Source organism: Cyprinodon variegatus, unplaced genomic scaffold, assembly GCF_000732505.1.
Source record: "Cyprinodon variegatus isolate N-32 unplaced genomic scaffold, C_variegatus-1.0 Scaffold1586, whole genome shotgun sequence".
Lineage (NCBI taxonomy): Eukaryota > Metazoa > Chordata > Actinopteri > Cyprinodontiformes > Cyprinodontidae > Cyprinodon > Cyprinodon variegatus.
The window spans coordinates 103,824-123,365 of NW_015152039.1; the positions used below are offsets into that span (position 1 = coordinate 103,824).

General features: G+C 36.5%; 1 protein-coding gene across 1 annotated transcript in view; it reads right to left on the bottom strand.

The window, feature by feature from the left end:
- The window catches only part of LOC107103990 (LIM domain kinase 1-like), a gene marked incomplete at its 5' end in the record, with an annotated part of 29,534 nt that extends 10,238 nt beyond the window's left edge, over positions 1–19,296 (bottom strand). The window contains 3 exons of the mRNA XM_015403867.1: positions 207–422; positions 2,285–2,394; positions 19,158–19,296. Of these exons, the coding sequence (XP_015259353.1) occupies positions 207–422; positions 2,285–2,394; positions 19,158–19,296 (465 nt within the window). The remainder of the gene's footprint in view (positions 1–206; positions 423–2,284; positions 2,395–19,157) is intronic.
- Positions 19,297–19,542: the final 246 nt, after the last annotated feature.

Consider the following 19,542-nt stretch of genomic DNA (forward strand, 5'->3'; position numbering starts at 1 on the left):
CATAGAAAAAGGTTCCCTAATGAAGATTTTTTACAGGATTAAAATCAGGTTCTAAATAGAGAAGTGTCAAAGTTTTATGCTTTTAAAGTTCTCCAGAGCAAAGATTTTAAAAAGCCTGTAGTTTTAAACTACTTCAACAAAAATGTCATACTTATGTCTCTTTGTGCAAAAAAAAAAAAAAAAATAGAATCGTCGCGTGAACTCACTGTGACACTCTGACGGTGGGTCCATGCTCTGGGCTGAAGCCCTTTGCAGGGCTGAGCGGCTGGTCAATAGCAACTGAAAAGCCCCGCCCTCTGCATCCGTTGTTCCCCTCGCTGGAGGCTGGAATGGAGACGAGCGTGACGGTGTGCGGGATGCGAGAGCGTGGCGAGTCTGGCAGAGACACGGGGGTCACGATGGTCTGGTAGTAACAGTGACCGCTGCAGCCGAAAGAGACGAAGAGATGGAAATTATGAAGGGAGGCGTGAGAAACCTTGTGAGAAAAGAAATTCTCATTACATCAGTCCTAGAATCACATGATGTTGATGCGATGAAGCCTGAGCACATGGCCCTCACTACACAATAATTGCGAGGAAGCAGATCCTTAACGTCGGAAAATTAGTTTTGAAAGCGGACAAATTAGACCTTCTGTTTATAGAAACATGTAGGATTCAGAACAAGGACCACGGTTCAGTGGCTTAACTTCATTAACCATCATGGAGGGAAACCATTAACCGTTTATGGCCTACATGTATCATTGCCTCATAATTTGATCCCCTTTACATTTGTTCATTTTGGCCCTAAAAGTAGAAAACCTCCTATTTTAAAAGCAGGTATGCGAACTGGAAGCAGGTAGATGTTATTCTATTGCTTCTCAACCTTATTTGAACAGCGAGTGACTCAGAGTGACTGAGAATGAGATCATCCCCATGTGTGGGTTACGTTACCTGCTGAATTACCTTTGTGTAAAAGAGTTTAGCTGTAAGACAAGCCGCCTGCATAAAGCAGCCTGATGGATACGACTGCAGAGTGCCTGAAGCCTTCTGAAGCACAATATTCCACCATCTGTTTTAAAGACTGTCTTGTGACACTCATACATCCTGGCTGGTGATGTAGTTAAGAACAAATATACAGAATGCAGCAGCTAATGTGAAGCTCACACTGTCAGCCTCTTATATTTCTGCAGAAAATTAAACTGACAGATTACCATTTTAGCCTCAAGAGAAAAAGACCTTTAAGTACCAAACCATCTTATTTTTTTCACATAAATAGTTGTTTTTTCCAAGCATAACAGCAAAAAAGCAAAATGCACAAATGGAACAAATAGCTGCCCAGGTAAAGCTTAGTGCATGTTTAAATCATCTTAATTTAATCTAAAATAAAGCCATGGCTTTGCGTGCAGAAGAGCAATACTTTGTGCAAAATAATGCCTTTTAAATCCTACATGTGCGTTTAATAGCATTTTACACCAATTTTTTAGATTTTTGCAATCAAATCATACAGAAATTGCATGATTTGATTGTTATTTATCGTTTCCTGCTTTGCAGTTTTTGGGCTTTATTTGTTACATGCAGGTGAATCTTCTATGAAAAACAAAATGAGAATTTTAATTTCTGTACATTAATCTAGCTGAAAAAGAGTTCCTACATTTAAAAAAACTCTATGAAAAACAAAATTTTATACTAGTGCCAAGTTTTCTATGAAAAATCTATAGTATAATGTGGCTGAAAAGCTGTATTTTTTTTTTCATTTGGCCAGTTGTTTATGGTTATAACACCAGCCGACCCAGTAATAACCCATTTATCATCTACTGGTTTAGTCTCATTTGTTGTTTTATTTCCACAAATATGTCTTTTTACAGACTTTTTTTTTCTCCATTAATCAAATGTAATGCAAGGTTAGACGTTTCTACATTTCTCTGAGTAAGACTTCATAAATATAGAAAAAAATATACATCTTAAATCTTTTTAAATTCTTCTTTTTACCAAGAGTGCAAATAATTATGAAAGATATATTTAAAATCCCATTTTTCCATTGCAGGCTTTAGATTAGTCCCTCAGTCGCTCATTTAAATCATCATTTATGAGTTTTTTTTTAATGTAACACTGAAAATAAGTAAAGAGATAAGGATCAAACACTCTGTGTTGGAAAAGCTCATTGAACATTTTTGATTTATAAATGATTTACTGTGAAAAACTGATTTAGAAGCATTGTTTTAGTATTTTTTTTTATTTTTTTTTTATCCATTTCAAAAATGTTGATGTTTTGCGTTTAAATAGAGCAAGAGGCGCCAGATGCTCACCAGTAAAGTTTGGATCTTTCCACCAAAGCATACGTGTCTCCATCACCAATAAACGCTCTGCAGTTCAGACAGCTGAAGCATTCTGGGTGATACTTCTGTTCTCCTGCAACCTGAAAGTAAAAAGAACAGAAAACAAAACATGATGCTTAATTGTTCATTTAATAAATCGACGGTGCATGTTGACCACCAATCATTGGTCTAATTAAAAGAAGAAAAAACAAACTTAAGAATTGGTGCAGAATGAGTTACAAGCTAGAGAGGGTTTTATGACCGATCTGGGAAGCAGGGTGAGGTCTGTTCACCGACGTTAAAGTTGAGCGCCACGCTCTGAGATCCAGTTTGCTGCAGCCAGATGTCGACTGAAGCTGGGGGCAGTTTTGTAAACAAGAAATGGAATTGAGTTATTGCTCTAAAAACAGAGCAGGAAATGAGGAAATAATTCACACAGACAGATCTGATGATGAGGCTCATTTGTCGGGCGGGGGGCATAGGAGTTGTAGCTCTTTATGTTTTGCACATAGGAGAAACAGTTCAAATAAACAACTCTTTAAGTGTACCTTAATGGCAAATATTTAGACCCAAACACTCCCTTTTAATTGCATTACTTGCTTCAATAATTTATTTATTTTAATTATTCTAAAGAAAACAAATCACGTCTGAAACATCCACTGCCCATTCTTGCTGACTCCTCCACTAAAGCAACTGATTAAACACCCCTTTCCTCCACTAATACCAACAACCTCCTTTAACTCCTACAGGTAAATCCATCTCCTGTCAATGCACATAAACTGTCCACTCAAATACTAATGAGGATCAATGTTTAAACATGAGCAACAGCGGTCAGCACCAAAGGCAGAGTCCTCAAGAGCCGGTTCCTCCCTGGAGGCTGCTCTTGTTATTTCATTTTTTGCTTTCTGAGGCAGAATTTTATTTCAAAGAGTCAAACCTTCAAAGGATCCCTTCAACTACAACGCTCTGCATTGCTAATGTTGCTAATAAGGTGCAACATGGATTAATACATCCAATTACCATATAGTTTGCGAGTCAAGCCTCTATGCAGGACAAAATAAAATGCCAACGGGAGTCAGCTTATAAAACATACCTCTACTCTGCCCTGAGACCTTCAAACCAAAAGCTTAAGTCAAAGCATTTATGTCTCACAAATAAATAGAGATACATTAAGAAATTGGCCTAAATTTCACTGAAAATTTCCTGAAATCTGCAACTATTGTTGCATTTTGAATTAAAACATGTCATTTTTCCATCAGATCAATTCTTAATGTATTCAGATAGTTGAACCCAAGTCCTTCTTTTAACTGTGAAAAATCAGAATAAGCTAAAAAAGGAAAAAAGTCAAATTTATGAAATGGGTGTTTAGAAATCAACTGCAACATGTTCAACAAATCCAAAATAAAACCCCAAGAAACTCAGCAGTAATATGGCACCGTTCCACTTTAATACAAGAACAGCCAGACTTTCTGCATTTCTTTTATCTTTAACTCAAACATGCAGAAGAGACTGAATAACCATCTGTTTGGGTCAGAGGATGAATAAAAACCTCAAACAGAAATCTATTGAGTTTATTAAGGAGAAAAACTGACTGCGCTGAGGGTTTTAATGAGGACCCCAAATGGCCCAATTAAACGATTAATTAACTATGAACACAGCAGAGGAAAAAGGTCTAACAACCATCCAGTCATAATTCTGGGCTTTGCATCTTCTATGTGGATTTCCTCTCTGTCTTTGTGTCACTTTAAGGTGGAACTATGTAAAGAAAAAAAAAAGGACCAGACAGGAAGAGAGGACAGCTGGACGGACGTGTAAAGGGTGTCGTCTGGACACAGCCCGTCACTTAGGCTGCCATTTGCCTGCCATGTGGGCACACACACCCATTTAGAGGCAGACAGCTGTTCCTGTTTCATTAAAGACCTCCTTCCCTTCTGGATGAACGGATGCAAAGACAAATCAAGGATTCAAGTATTTTAACCAAAACATTATAACTAGAATCTTCCATGAAACGGAGTCGAGAGGCATCACATGTTTGGTTACCCTGGATATCTCGATCTTTCTCATCAGGGCAGTGGGTGTGTTGTGTCTGTGTGTATGAGCTCATCATCACGCTTATGACTGTGGTTCTTCATTTTTATCTCCATCTGTGACCAAAATCAGCCTCTTCTATGAATCCCAGGGTCTGAGCCTAAAGGGTGCAAAACCCTCCACAGCAAGAGCTTTGTAGTATGATTGCAGTAAATAGAAGAATGCATATTTATTTGAAGGATACAAGTTCTTTATAAAGAAAGAAGCACACTTATAATTCTACGGCAATTTGGGCATTTCAACTAAGTACATCATTGAGCACCAAACATTATTTTATAGCCTCTGCATGCAGTAATTAATGGTAAGAAAAGTTCACCCGGAATATTTCTAAATATTGACAAACTTTGCTCTATGAATGTAGTGATCATTCTTTTAATCAAAATAAGTCTACATAAAATAACTTTTAATCTGATTTTTTCTAAAATGACAAGAACTGAATTAAAACCAACCAATGGAAATAAATAAATAAATAAATAAGAAAGTTACGTTATTGATAAACTCAAAGTAAAGTTCATCAGACACGACTCTGGTAGTGTGTTTAGAGAGTAAAAAACTTTCATTATGATCGAAAAAAAAAAAATGTAACACATTTGTCTTTAATTATAATTGCAAATGAGGTTCTCTACTTAAAATTTTAGAGATAAAACTGTCAATAGAGCTTTTAGATAAAATAAATATTAAAGGTAACAGGGTGAATTTTGAGAAATCATCCCATTATTTCCTCATTCAGTCAGTTAACTGATCAATTTGTTAACTGAGCTTTGAAACATAAACTAGGAATCATGTATTTGTCTATTTTAATGGTACAGAAGCCCAGAGAACAAAATAAAATGTCATTTAAAACATTAAATTTAGAAATGGAAAAAAAATAATAATTTTGAAATGTATCTCCTTGTTGAAGTTGAGTGTTGTTAAACTATCATTCTGCAGCATCTGATCTATATTAATGGTTATATGATGCAATTTTAACATTTCTATGAGTTTCTTTTCTGTAGATATACATGAAATAATTGCATTTGCAGAAATTTCTGCTCTCCAAACATTCTTACCCATGGGTTAAATGGCAAAGATGATGGGAAGCATTATATGAAAAAAAAATCTAGGGCTGCAACAAATGATTATTTTGAAAATCTATTAATTTGTCGATTATTTTTTTCGACTAATCAATTAATATAGCCAAAGATTCTTTAAAGATTTGTTGAAAGAAAATTAAACCAGGTGATACTAAAACTTTTCCACATGAGGAGTTCTGGATTGAGAATATTGACAGACAAAATATTTTTTTAAAACCTTAAATACAAAATACTGATATATATTTTTTGCAATCTTAAGGATTAATCAATTACTAAATTAGTTGATGATTACTTCAATAATCAATTAATGGTATTAATTGTTTTGGCACTTATAACACCATCTATCTCCCATGATTTTTTTTTCATGTTGTTTTAAAAATGTTGATTTTCATTTCATGCATTTAATTTCATTTCCTTTTAAATAAAACAACAGTCACTTAGATATTTTATCATTAAATACCATGCATACTTATAAATGATTTTGACATTTGAAAAAAAAAAAAAAAAAAGGTAATTCAAAAATTCCCCCTCCATGTCTTATTTTTAATTCTTGGTTGCTGTTTATATTAGTCATCTGTCATTCAGTTCCTGTTTTAGTAAAGTTTGATCACAGATGTTCCACTGTGACATTCTTCAAATTCCTCATGCAATTTCACAATCTTTGTTGGTTGCATTTTGCAAAATTGAAATGCATCAGAAATATTAATAGCAACACAAACTTGAACTGAACCTATTATTTGTTAAAACCAATAAATTTCTTCAAAGAGGAGAAACCAAAACAACCCTTTAAGTCTTGAACTATTTTTAGTTCCCCTTCACTAAAGGAGTCGTTTATCTCTAGGAAGTTTCTAGAAAGGAAGTTTCTCTTAGTATTGACATTAAATAATGTGAATAAAGTGAATAACCAGACTACATTGGTGGTACCCATATTCTGCTCTACCTCACAAATGATCCAATATATTAATTTAAAATAATAATAATAGTCTTATGTAAAAAAAAGATATGGCAGAAAGCATAATAATAATAATAATAATAATAATAGAAGAAACCTTGACATAAATATGGGTGACATACAGTAGAAAGCTGTGATTCAGGGTGTTTGAGCACACGAGGTCAAATGAAGCCTGCCAAATGCACTCACTTTAATTCCCAGTGGGTATTATTTAGTGGAATGGAACTGGAATGAAGAGTGAAGACAGTGGGCCACATTCACTGCCTCTGAATGGAAACTCCCTTCTATCAGCAACAGTACAGTAACACAGTATTTACACAGGCCGCCTCTTTGGGAAGCATTAATGTATTCTGACTGCTTGCTCTGCAACTCACATCCACCATAATGAAATGTGGACTCTCATCGCTGCAGCTGAAAAGCAAACTTAAGTGGTAAATAAAAAGCAAAAAACAAAACTGAATGCACTTTTTGAAACATAAAAAAAGAGCATCTGAAATGGAAAGCATGCCATATCTCATCAGTTGTCCATGAAACGATGAAAAAAGAGCAAAAAGAAGCAGATCTGTAGTGATACACTGGCCTACTTTTTATGACCTACAAAGTACGGCATCACATTTTGAATTCAGCTTGAAATTTTCAAACCACTTTGTGACTCTGCAAAAGCAAGGCGTCAGACCGTGTGTCCGTCAGCCTCCCTGCCTGCTTCCTCACCGGCTCATGAATACTCTAAATAATCCATAGGGCGTCCAGGAAGTGGGCGCAGCAGCAGTGATCATCCTCACCTTCTTATCCCGTCTCCACAGCCTGAGACAGCAGAAGCTCCAGAAAAACAAGTCTCCCACCATGTCAGTCTCGTCCTCGCTCTTCTAGTTCATTCTACCGAGGCGAGCATTTCCCCCTCGCAGTCACAACAAAACACTGGCAGCAGCCGAGGCGAGCAGAGCCAGAGAGCTGCAGGGGGAGGGAGGAGAGCAGCCCACGCCTTTGCAGCTGAGCTCATCTCTGAATCAATGTCCCTCCTCCAAGATCTTCCACCCTATCCCTCTCCTCTTCATCTACCCTCTCACTGTAGCTATGACCTCATCGTTTCCTGTCTGGCACCGCCTACTCTGGGTGCATGTGCCCACCCGTTAACCAGCCAGCTGCTTCCAGCGCGCACACCTCCACCTCCACCCCTCCTACCCCCTGACGTTGTCTGTAGAAAGTTCCTCTCCCCTTAATCTGCTCACACGCGTCCTCTTCATAGATTTTCCAGTAGCCTGCTAGACTCATTCAGGCTTTCTTCAGAATTTTTATGGATTAATTAGGACTGTTTCAACAAATTCAAATAATCCACTTAACTCTCCCTATGAATAATCTTCCTTATAACACAATTATTGTTTAAAGGATACTGCAGCAGTGTTGAATCAACAGGTAACAGGAACCAAAACCATGTTTAGACTATAGATAGCAAACTGCAGCAGAGACAAAAAAAAGGTTCCCATTACTTTTAAAAAACACGTCTATTTTAGATTCTTAAGGACGTTACGTTACGTCCAGAAAATGATCATCTGGTTTATATAGCTTATAGGGCTGAAACTACTTCCTTTGACCTAAACTTATGTCATTTCCAGTGACATAAGTGGGTAAATGAAACCAGTCTGAAGAGAAACTAGAGTAGAAGGTGTTCACATGCCTCAGATTGTTTTATACTTCATCCGGTTAAAACTTAGAAAAGTTACAACTCATCTATTTCTATTATTTCTATTATTATTTCTTTCTTTATTCTTAAACATTTTGAGGACCATGCATGTGATTGTCAATTGCATTAAATCCCATTCATGTAACTTGAAGTTTGTAAACGTCATATCAATGTTAAGTAAAGCTAGAATTCCTTTTTTTTCTTCCTGCTGTTAGGAAGCAAACATTAGGTGTTAAATTAGCTTTGGTATTTTATCTCAGAGAAAGGCTCTGAAATCATATCTAGCATAACAAAAATACCTGCCTCTATGCGTTTTTACCTAAGGAATGTCGATCTATATCTCAGGATTTCCAGGAGGCTGTGAGAATTGTTGATCATGCTATATTTCTTTAAAGAGGATAAAAAAAGGATTAAAAAAAAATAAATGCAGCTATTTTTTCTGTTCAATTTTACAGCTATATTCAAAAAGGTCTGTGCTATCTCACCCTCTTGTAGCGTAAATAAACAAAACATAGATCTGAAAACCTTCTAACAAACCAAAACGTATTAAAATAACTTATGATGAAAAAGGAAATTTTTTTTTTTTTTTTTTACTAATTAGTAGTCGGTGTGATCTGCTAAGGCTTAGTATGGTGCCTTTAAGGATTTGAAAATGAACTGAGTAATAAACAATCCAGCTAAAAATAAGCCGTTTCTAATAACTAGCCGGTTTCTTTTTATAGCTTTATGCTTGTTCTTCTTGTTCTTTTGCTTCCCGTTTTCCACTTTCCCCATTTTTCAAAAGACGCGCTTCATATTTAAAATAAAGTAAACTGAAACAAGACATTCCCTTTACTTATACAGCAGCGTGTAGGATACCAAGGCTGAAACATGTTTGCCATGTCAACTGTCTGAGTTATTAATAGATGGTCAAACATGTGCATCCTGCTGGTTGTCATGCTAAAGTGGTGGAGACAGAATCCAGGTGGACTAAACCGTGATTAAATTATTGTTGGTGTTCTGCACACTGCATTGGAAAATGGACAACACTGAAAAACGCAGGAAAAAAGTAAAACAGGTTTAACAGACTGAATTGAAATTGATTATTTGAACCATTCAGATTTAACTGAATTGAAATTGTGGAAAATTTCTATGTAGGATACCTTCGCCAAAAAAACTTGAACCGATATCACAACCTTGCTTCACTCTGAGTCTCACACACCTCAATTCCAGCATAGAGCTCGTCAGGACCTGCTATGGTGACACAATCCCATCCAAGACAAAAATGAGTCGTTCAAGACAAACAGCTGATTGTTTAGGGCAACATTCTCCTTTTTTCTCTTTTTCTTTGTGAATCAGTATCAGGTGCTGAGAATTCACCATAAGGACTGAAATCATTCTACAACAGGTTTGTCTCGTTATGCAATATAGGCCACTCAGAGTTGTTCATTTAATTTTCACTCGTAAGATAAGTATACTTGTTGATGTTTTACTGCAAAATACTAATCTTTAACCATTTGTTTTTTAGTTTCTATCAGGTTTTTATTTGGCTAAAATTCTATTTCTTATAAAACTTAATTTCTTCAATTTTAATTTCTAAGTGTCTTAAACCGTACATTCAGCCTCTTTATATCAGATTTACCATACATGCTGTAGGCTACAGTTAGTGAGTTAAACCTTAAAACTATTTATACAATTCAAAGGTTAGCATCAGGTCTTTAAAGTGCAAGTGTCTGTAGATGGACTTTAAGGATGCAAGACATAAATCGGTGGCTTTACTTCAGGAAAGTGTTTTGGTCCTCTTGTTTGGACTAGAAAAGGGTTTCACTTGGTGCTGTTCGCACTGCAACTTGGCTAAATGAACTCTGCTAATTCAGAGCAGGTTTAACAACATTTTACTTCTCATTTTGGATCAACACCAGCTATCATGAGCCCTCCTGCGTTGCCTCATTCATTACAAAACATTTTTCTGTTTGACGTCAGATTAGATTAAACGTGGTTCATATTCACACAAGAAAATGTCAATTAGGAAGCAGGCTAAGAGCCACTTTCTGAGGGTGTCTATGTCCAGATATTTGATCTGAACTTGGGTGAGTAAGTTCACATCACCAATAGTGGTTAGAGCAGTGCTCTTGTGCTCTGCGAAGGTTCCGGTTCGATTCCCACAGCCTCCACTCTGGGTCCCTGAGCAAAACCCTTAACCCCACACTGCTCGCCAGGCGCCACACACTGGCAGCCCACTGCTCCCTAAGGGGATGGGTTAAATGCAGAGGTTAATTTCTACAGCGTAAGATCAATAAAGTTTGATTATTATTATAAAAAATAAAACATAACAAAAAGGTTCAGACCAGGGTGGGAATTTAACTTTATCTTTTTTTAAACCAACTCAAACAGCAGTTGCGACTACAACCAGAAAATAAAGGCTCAATATTAGAATATAGTGGAGTGAAAATTTCTAACAGAAATAAATCTAAAAGTATCAAGAAAAGCTGTTTCATTGAAGAACCAAAAGTATATTTGCAATCACAATGGTGATCCTCTCTTTAAGTTCAATATTTTAATATGATGACACAGCCAACAGGTTATTACCCATTAATAATAGAGGCTCTAGGAAATCCCAATATTTGAATCCGACGCACCCTTTAAGATGACGATAGAGCCGTCTTGTGTGCACCGCATTCTGGAGGCTACCATCAAAAAATATGAAAGATAACACATAGTGTAGGTTACCATAGCAACTAAACAATTGCATAAACTAAGGCAACCAAGAGGAGATAACACAATCCTTTACTCAAAGGATCCACACTGACTCCCTTATTGCATGAGATTCAGGTTGTTAATATAACTCCCCCATTCAGTCATACCTTGAGTTCTTGACCTCAAGGCCAAGTTAAGTATGAAGCAGAGACTCAAAGAGTCATAGACTCTGAAGCAAAGTATTGTTCTTTAAGTAGTACTCCCTCATCATGATAACATGCATTACTCTGGTTTTGCTGTAAGTCATGTATTACAGACCTGTCTTACAGGTCTATAGTACCTGTGAGACAGGTATTACATAGCTAGTAGTCACTAGTTTCGTCCTTATCTAAATCTGCAAAACTCTGTATATAAGTAGAGATACATTTGATCTGTGACTCATAAATTATGTTGAAGAATTTGTCCAAAAAGCAAAAGTTTGAGTTTAATAGCCTGTTTGTTGTTACAGAGGTCAGAAGTGAAACCAAAACAGCCCACAGCTACACCTCAGGGGGATTTCAGCCTACAGAAGGTGACGCTTTCGTCACTGTTTCCACACCAAGAGGAGGAAATGAGAAGTAAAGTCAGCACAGGTCTCCAGTTGAAGGTTTTAAAGTAAAAATATCAGATAGCATAGAGTCTGCCCATTTCAGGCAAGGTCTGATCGAGTGAAAACACGTCAAGCGAGTTGAACATAACAAATATACTTGATATGGACCTCCTACCCCTGCAGTGGAGACAAGTTAGCATACTTCATGTTGCAAAAGTGATAAATTTGACCCTAATTCAGGAAACCCCCTAACAACTCTTTCAAACAAACAACCAGAAACATTGCAATAAAGCTATTTCTCAACAACAGATGTCCCTGTGTTCAGTTGGAGGAGAAAACAACCATGAGGTATTTACAGGAATAGTAGGCAGATTCCCAGTCATACAGAGCTACACAATACCAGTGGGGGGGTAGTAAAAAAAGAATGTAGATCTGGGACTTTCCATTAAGTTTGAGGTTGAATCAGTAAAACTAAATATCTTGATCATCTCCGCGCTTTGCATTTAACTTAAAAAATACTTAGAATTAGACAGACTTTATCATTTTATACACACAGAGTGTATGAAAAAAGAAATTTCTTTTAGTACAGCTATCAAGACATTTCCATTTTTAAAGTGCAGCAGTGATAAAATGTAAGCAGCAGTGAAATAATGTAAACATATGACTGTTATATGACATAATACCACATTAAACTCAATAATACTACAAAATAAAAGTAAACTTCAATAAATTAATCCATTTCATCTTAAGATGTTCTACATATAATAGCTTAGTAAATAAAATATATATTATAAAGAAGAGAAAGTACAACAAAACCCCAGAACCAGAGGAATGTCATTGGAGGTACAGTAAACACCATGATGCAATCTCTCAAGTTTTTGGGAGTTTCTAAAGGGAACATAAAATACCTCAAAGATTTCCAAGTTATTGTGATTTCCCAGAAACAACTTTGATTCCTCTTCCTGCTGTTTCAGAACAATTTGCATCGCAGAAAAACAAGAAAATCTGGCATATCTCCACAGAGAACCACCAGACAAAAGGTGACATTACATGACTGAAGATACAGAAAGCTGCTTATTTAAGACTCTGGGACACGTGAAAACACCTGATTAAGGTCACTTCACCTGTAAATATCTTAAGAAAAATAGTAAAGGTATAAATTAAGCTGAGACAGTAAGTGCGGACCGTTTGGTCTCTTAGTGTGAAACAAACATCAGCCCATATTTTGAGCACCTCGAAGCGGACATAAATATTGCGCTGGGTTTCAGTCGCTGCTGATTGGATCAGACTCTGCTGGGTAAAGTAGTTAATTAATATTTTTTAATATAATTTTTTTCCTATACATTGGGCAAGATGGAAACAATCCACTGTCAATTATGGGTTACTGTGAGTTTTATACTGATTAAGAGATTTTGGGGTGAACTGATTATTTTCTTAAATCCTTTTTTGACTTTTGTACCCCTTATACCATTTTGTCTTACCATGACAACCCCTCTCAGTGTAAAGTATTGATGATTGTACAAAAGTCGAACGTACAATAACTGATTATAAAATAAAAATTATTTAACTTAATCTTTTAATTTGAGCATCTAAATTTAAGGCATTTTATGTTTTCCATCTCAAAAAAAACAAACAACATACATATGTTGCCTGGAAGTTAGTAAGGAATCTAAATAAATACAAAATTAAGCCATATTATAAACCTGTATTTATAAAACTGGAGCTTGTGTGAGTACCTCCCTTATAATCACATTTAAACGTGATGAATTGGGAACAAAATGCAGAACAAAAGTTAATGTCAGACTGACTTAATTAGTTTTACTTTTTTATCATTAAGAAACCAGAGCTGCTTTGATGAGCTCCGATAGCTCAGTGTGAAAAACAGCTCATACCGGGCTGTTCTCTACATCCAGTCTGTTCCTCTGCTCGGTTTGGATGCGAGTCAAAGCTGAAGATGAACTCAAACATATTAAAAAACAACGTTCTTTTTGGTAAACAAAAGCTTTTTTCATTTTTTCAATTGGATCCTCACAAAGCAAAACAGATCCCAGCACTATTTTATTTTACTACCTAAGAAAGAGGAGATCATTTTGGACTTCAGGAAGAACCGGCCTAACCAAACTCCACTGCTCATCAGCTTAGCTGTAGAGGTGGTCAGCGGCACCAAATTCCTGGGGGTGCACATCACAGACAACCTCACCTGGACATTAAACACCACCTCACTGGTCAAAAGGGCACAGGAGTGCATGTACTTCTTGCGGAGGATGAGGAGAGCCCACCTACCCCCACCCATCCTCACCACCTTCTACAGAAGCACCATAGAGAGTGTTCTGACCAGCTGTCTCACTGTGTGGTGTGGAGGCTGCAGCGCCTCAGACTGGAAGAAGGTGAGAAGAGTAGTGAGAACAGCAGAGAGGATCATCGGGGCTCCTCTTCCCTCCATTAAAGACATTTCATCCCAGCGCTGCGTGTCCCGAACCCATAACATCATCAATGACCCCTCACACCCCCACCATGAACTGTTCTCCCTGCTGCCCTCTGGAAAGAGGCTTTGCTGAATTCGATGCAGGTCCAGCAGATTCCAAAACAGCTTCTTCCCCAACGCCATCAGACAGCTGAACTGTTGCAAAAACTCTAAATCATGTCACAGTCTCTGCATCACACTGATAACACCAAACCAAAGACTGCATAATTCAAATGTTCCCGATTCATCATTAACATTTGCTAAAACTAAATGTGAGATTGTTGCAGGTGTAATAGCTCTGACTGGATGACAACAGAAAGCAGAAAAGGGGGATAATTCATGTTAGATCAGTCGACTCTTCAACCAGCACATTAATCAGTAAGGTTGTAAATAACTGAAAGCCATTTCTCCAGCTGAATGACTCTCTATTTACCCAACACTGACACTGCCGAGAATAAGAGGCTCATTCTGAGCCAACAGACAAACAGTCCGCATTATGCAGTGTTATTGTGCAACACAAAATATTCTGAAATCTTAGAAAAACAGCCTGAACAACAAGGGGGGCTTTACATGGTAAAGTGGAAACAAATGTAGAGTAATTAAACCACTAATCAGTAGAAAAGAAAATTAAAGATAGGTGAATCCTGACCTGATCCTTTAACAACCTTTTTTCCCCCTTTGATACTAATGAGAGAAAAGAATTCTTAAAATCTTGATCCTCAAAATCAATTAGGGTTATAAATATAAAAAAGGATTCAGATACTTTATGTCATACATTTTGATACGATGAAACATGAAAAAAAACTTTCAATAATTAGGGCAAGGAAATTAATGGCTTTTGCAATAAGACCACATTTTAACAAAATGCAATATTCAAATCAAAGAGGCACTGATTTTTAATCACACTATATTTAACAAGAACAGGACACTACATTTCTCTGTCCAGCCCTTTAGGCGGTGGTTAAATGCTTGAAGTGGGGATGTCGCCATACAGAAAGGTAGAGTGATTTGCAGCTAGCTTGCAGGTCCATGCATGCAAGTAAAAGTAAACAGTTTTACACTCAATGGTTACAGTAAAGTCCTCTAACAATGGACTCTGTGTAAGCAAGCTTTCAAAAACCAAAAGCCTGGGGTGAAACTTCTTCAAGCTGTGAGTTAAGAAAAAAAAAGAAAGGAAAATCGAAAATAAAAGCTCAGTTGTGGTGAAAAATAATCACATTTTAGATTTTTGGCAAAATCATTCAGCTCTATCAATTAAGGTTTTGAATCTCCCTGCAAATAAATTACATATCTAATGTCTAAAGGTGTACTGCAGTTACTCAGTCGTTTTTGACAATCAGCAATAGAGTTTATTATAATAGTTAAATATTACTACAGCTGATACAATTAATCTAATAAATCGATTATTGAAATAATCATCCAATAATTTAGTAATCAATTAATCGTCAACTGGAGTGTAGAGAATGTAAAACATGCATTTAGCTGAAAGAGCAACCCACTTAGAGCAGTAATTATACCAAAATTTTAAAACAATATAAAAACAAGTTGTATTTAAGATTTAAAAAAAAATGTTTTCTTCTCTCAATATGATTTACCCAGAACTCCTCAACTAGAAAAGTTTCAGTTGGTTTAATTCTATAAAAAAATCTTCTTTAAGGAGCCTTTTGCTGTGATTATTAATCGATTCATTGAAAAAAATAATCAACAGATAAATTTTTCGCAATATAATCGTTAGTTGCAGCCCTAAATATTACAGTGATTTACTACTTCAAAAGGTAAGAGGAGTCTGAAAAAATAAAGCCAAGCTAAAACTAGAGCAGCATGATATCAGGAAAGTATTTCATTGTGATACTTTAAGGCAAATTTTCTAAAAACTTCCCTTTCTTTTTAGCATTGCACAATGTTCCCATCATTTTGTTATCGCTACTCTCTCAACCACACACAGATCAGGTCTAGGCACTGACTGCATCTGAATTCCAGTTACCTATATGATCAAAGTGCAGAGCATAAACGCCTCACACTTCAAATATAACAATTTATTAAACGTTGTATCCAAGCAGCTCTTTCTCATTGCATTCAAAGATATTATGATGATGCTTGTGACTTATTTGTTGTATGTACTTACACATGATACCACAGAAAAAAAATGGTCATCCACTGTTTGAAGTATGTGATTATAGAAGAATTGCTGCATACTAGGGGTGTGGAAGAAAAAAAAAAAATTTGGCGATATATCGCTGCTCGTTATAATATCGATGTCTCAGTTCTTAATATCAATTTAAATAAAACAAAACATTTTTACCTTTTTTAATTATAAGGGAAAATGGGCTACCTCTGCACCGCCACTCTGCCAGATAGTGCTGTGGAGCCATTTTTGCTGTGCAGCGCAGCACCACATCTGTAGATGAGGAATTCACAGTAGAAGACATGGACTGACTCAAACCCAAAACAACATGGTTACCTAAATAACTAAATCATCAATACCTTCTGATGAGCATTCACAAAACTTGCTTTTTTTTATCTATACAATACATTTTGATAGCGGGGAAAAATATTGCAGTATAACGATATTGCAATATCGTGATTATATCGTATTGTGACACGTATCGCATCGCAACACCCTTGTCAATAATCACGCCTACTGCATACAAAGATAACATGACAAACATTTCACTGGAAATAGAGAAAATATGCTGTATGAATCCTGTTCCACAACAATTAATAAAAAGCTATTTACTAAAGTTGTGTTATTTCACACTGTAGACCCAAACCAGAGCCACTGTTTGTGTAACACAACCTGATTTACTTCAAATCTATTTGATTCTCTGCCAAAAAATGCTACTTTAACCCACTTCTCCAAGGAAACAACACTTCTAAAGTAAAGCTAATGCAAAGCATGACTGTATGACAGAAATTGTAAAAATAGGGGAGATGAGATCAGTTGAAATGAAAACAAAGCCCCTGGTTGCCCATTTCTAACAGACTGACCACCAGGCTTAACGTTTTGTCTCTGCAGGCTGTGACTCATCGCTGCGTCATAAAACTGGTTTTATTTACAGCTGTGTTTTTTAGTGTGCGGTGGCATCGGTGAATTTTTAAAAATAGCACTGTTTTCATGCTTATCAGCTCTGGAGCCACAGTAGCCAATGGGCTCAGGCATACACCCGTGACCTTGGTGAAAAGGTCAACAAGGTAATACAATTGATACGGTCATCTCAGCATTACAGATTGAGCAGCTGACTGATGTCAAATCTGTTAAAGTGCAGCTGCAGTTGATCAGTGTCTCTGGAGAGTGAGAGGGGCAATAAACCAGAGCAGAGAGAAGCAGCAATCTCTCTGGGTAATTTGTTTATTTTGCAGGGACATCACAGAGTGCACTGCCTGTCTGTCTGAAGGTGGCGTAAGGTAAACATACACACCACACTAAGGTGCAGAGAAAAAAATATTTATCAAGTTATTTATGTGCAAAGAGTAGCTGCTGCGTCATATTTAATTAACAGAAACAGTCGGCGATAAAATTATTAACCAGAAATAATCCCCTTAAAAGTCAATTAACTCTAGTGCAATCTCCCGAAAAAGGTCATTACATGTTTGTTAGCAATTATAATTTAATTCTGAGATTTAAACAAACAAACATTGATGGTTGATGTTGCATTATGACTGAAATAAAACAATAAAATATGAAGTTAGCCCTTATAATTAATTCCAAGCATAAATGCTAAAAAAAAAAAAAAAAAAATCAAAGATGCAATAAATATTTTACTGCCCTTGATCTACTTGTGGAAATTCGTTTTTTACTTTTTACAAACTACATGAAGGGATGAACATTTTGGTTCAAAATGACAACATTTTCATCCATCTAATTTAAGCCATTTTTACTATATCATAGATTTTATGTTTAAATTTACTCACATTTAAAACCTGCAATTGATCATTTTTTATTTTTTTAAATGTCCTTTCCAAAAGTAATGCCGTTTTCAGGAAAAAGCAACATATCATAAAAGCAGCAGAGAATAAATGTTTTGTCAACAACTTGTTCAACGACATTTTTTGTTACCATTTTCAAATCAACTTGAAATCTAAAAAAAATAATAACAGAATAACAGAATAAAAATATAATTCTAAACTTGATGAAAAAAGAAGAAAAAAGACTTTTCCAGTTCATTTTTGGTGGGTCTTTAATTAGTTTGCATCAGATTCAGGGTGTAATCATACCTGGCAAATTTAGCCTGTTTTAAACAGACCAGCGTTTCTGGGCTGAACCAAACAACCAGTCCAAGACACACTCTTTGTGCTTCCAAACAGACTCTGCTGCAGGTTTCTTAAAGGTATGTATACAAACTAGCCCCAGTCCAACTCAAAAGAAAAAAGTACACGGCTCTTTGGATTTAGCATCCCACAGTAGTAAACTAGCATCAAAAATCATATCCGTTTCTTAGTTCCACTACTGCCAGCAAGTGGTGGGTCTCAGCAATTGGAGACATTGTCTCTGAATTTAAGAAAAAAGCCTTGAAATCTATGTTGAATGAATTGCTCTTGACGCTGTGTGATTTTACAGCTGCAACAACAGGATAAATATGCAAAATATTAGTGCTGCATGCAGGTCTCCTAGCTTCCCTTCATTTCCAGGCCTTTGCTGCTGTAGTCATTCCTGATCAAATCAAGCAAAGATCCTCACTTAAGAGGCGTTAAAGTGAGTTATAGTCCATTTGCAAAAAGTGAAATTTAAATATAAATACATTTGAGAAAAATAGAGTCAACATTTGGTCAAGACCAAACTAGTGGACCAAAGGACCTTTCTGGTGTGAAAAAAGCCTTAAGCTCCAATATCAGTTTTTAATTAGCATTACAAGGAGATCTCTGCATAGACATCAGCTTGTTTTTAGGCAAACATACACATTTTTTCTGCATTTCTGCTTCTGTTGCACAAAGTCTTTCTGATTTTTATGAAAATCGTTACTCAAGCTTTGGAAATTTGTGATTAAGTCACCAATCACCAAACAGAAAGTCTCTGATTGTGGTATCTTGTCTTCTCAATAATGCAGCAGCACTTCTCCACAGAAAGAGACTAGGTTGTTTATCCGTTTCTGTCACCAATCTGTTGTCAATCCGATCTGCCCTTCTATCCCATGAACAGCCCTTGCTTTCAAAGGTGGTCTGGAAAACAATCTGGTGCAGCTAACGCGATCAGGGTCAGTTACAGGTCTGGCATGCATCCACACATGTTGTCACACAATAACCAGGCCGACAAAAATGTGTTGGCCTGGTGTAACTCGAGTTTTATCAGCTAACAAAGAGCCAGCGGGGGAGCGGGGCCGCTGAGAGATGAGTCTGCTCTTACCATGATGAGACCGGTGGTGATCGGGTCGTTGCAGCCGTGGCACAGCTCCCCAAACTTGGCCCAGTAATCCCTCTTGCAATAAAGCCGTCCATCTTTCTCATAATACCAGTGGGACAGTGAAGCGCTGCACTCGCAACACCTGTTTGACATAAAAAGACATGTTTTAGCAGAACTGAAAATTAATAAATAGGAGTGCACCAATCAGGCTTTTATTGGTCTGAGAAAAACAGAAAATGGAGGACATGCAAGGTTATTTTCATACATCTCAAAGTTTTTTTTTAGTTTTTTTTAAACAAACAAATAAAAAAGTGCGTCAAAATACTTGTTCCTGGATGACATTACTAAGTTTATGTTGCATGCGTCAAGTTTTGACCTCTCACAGTTA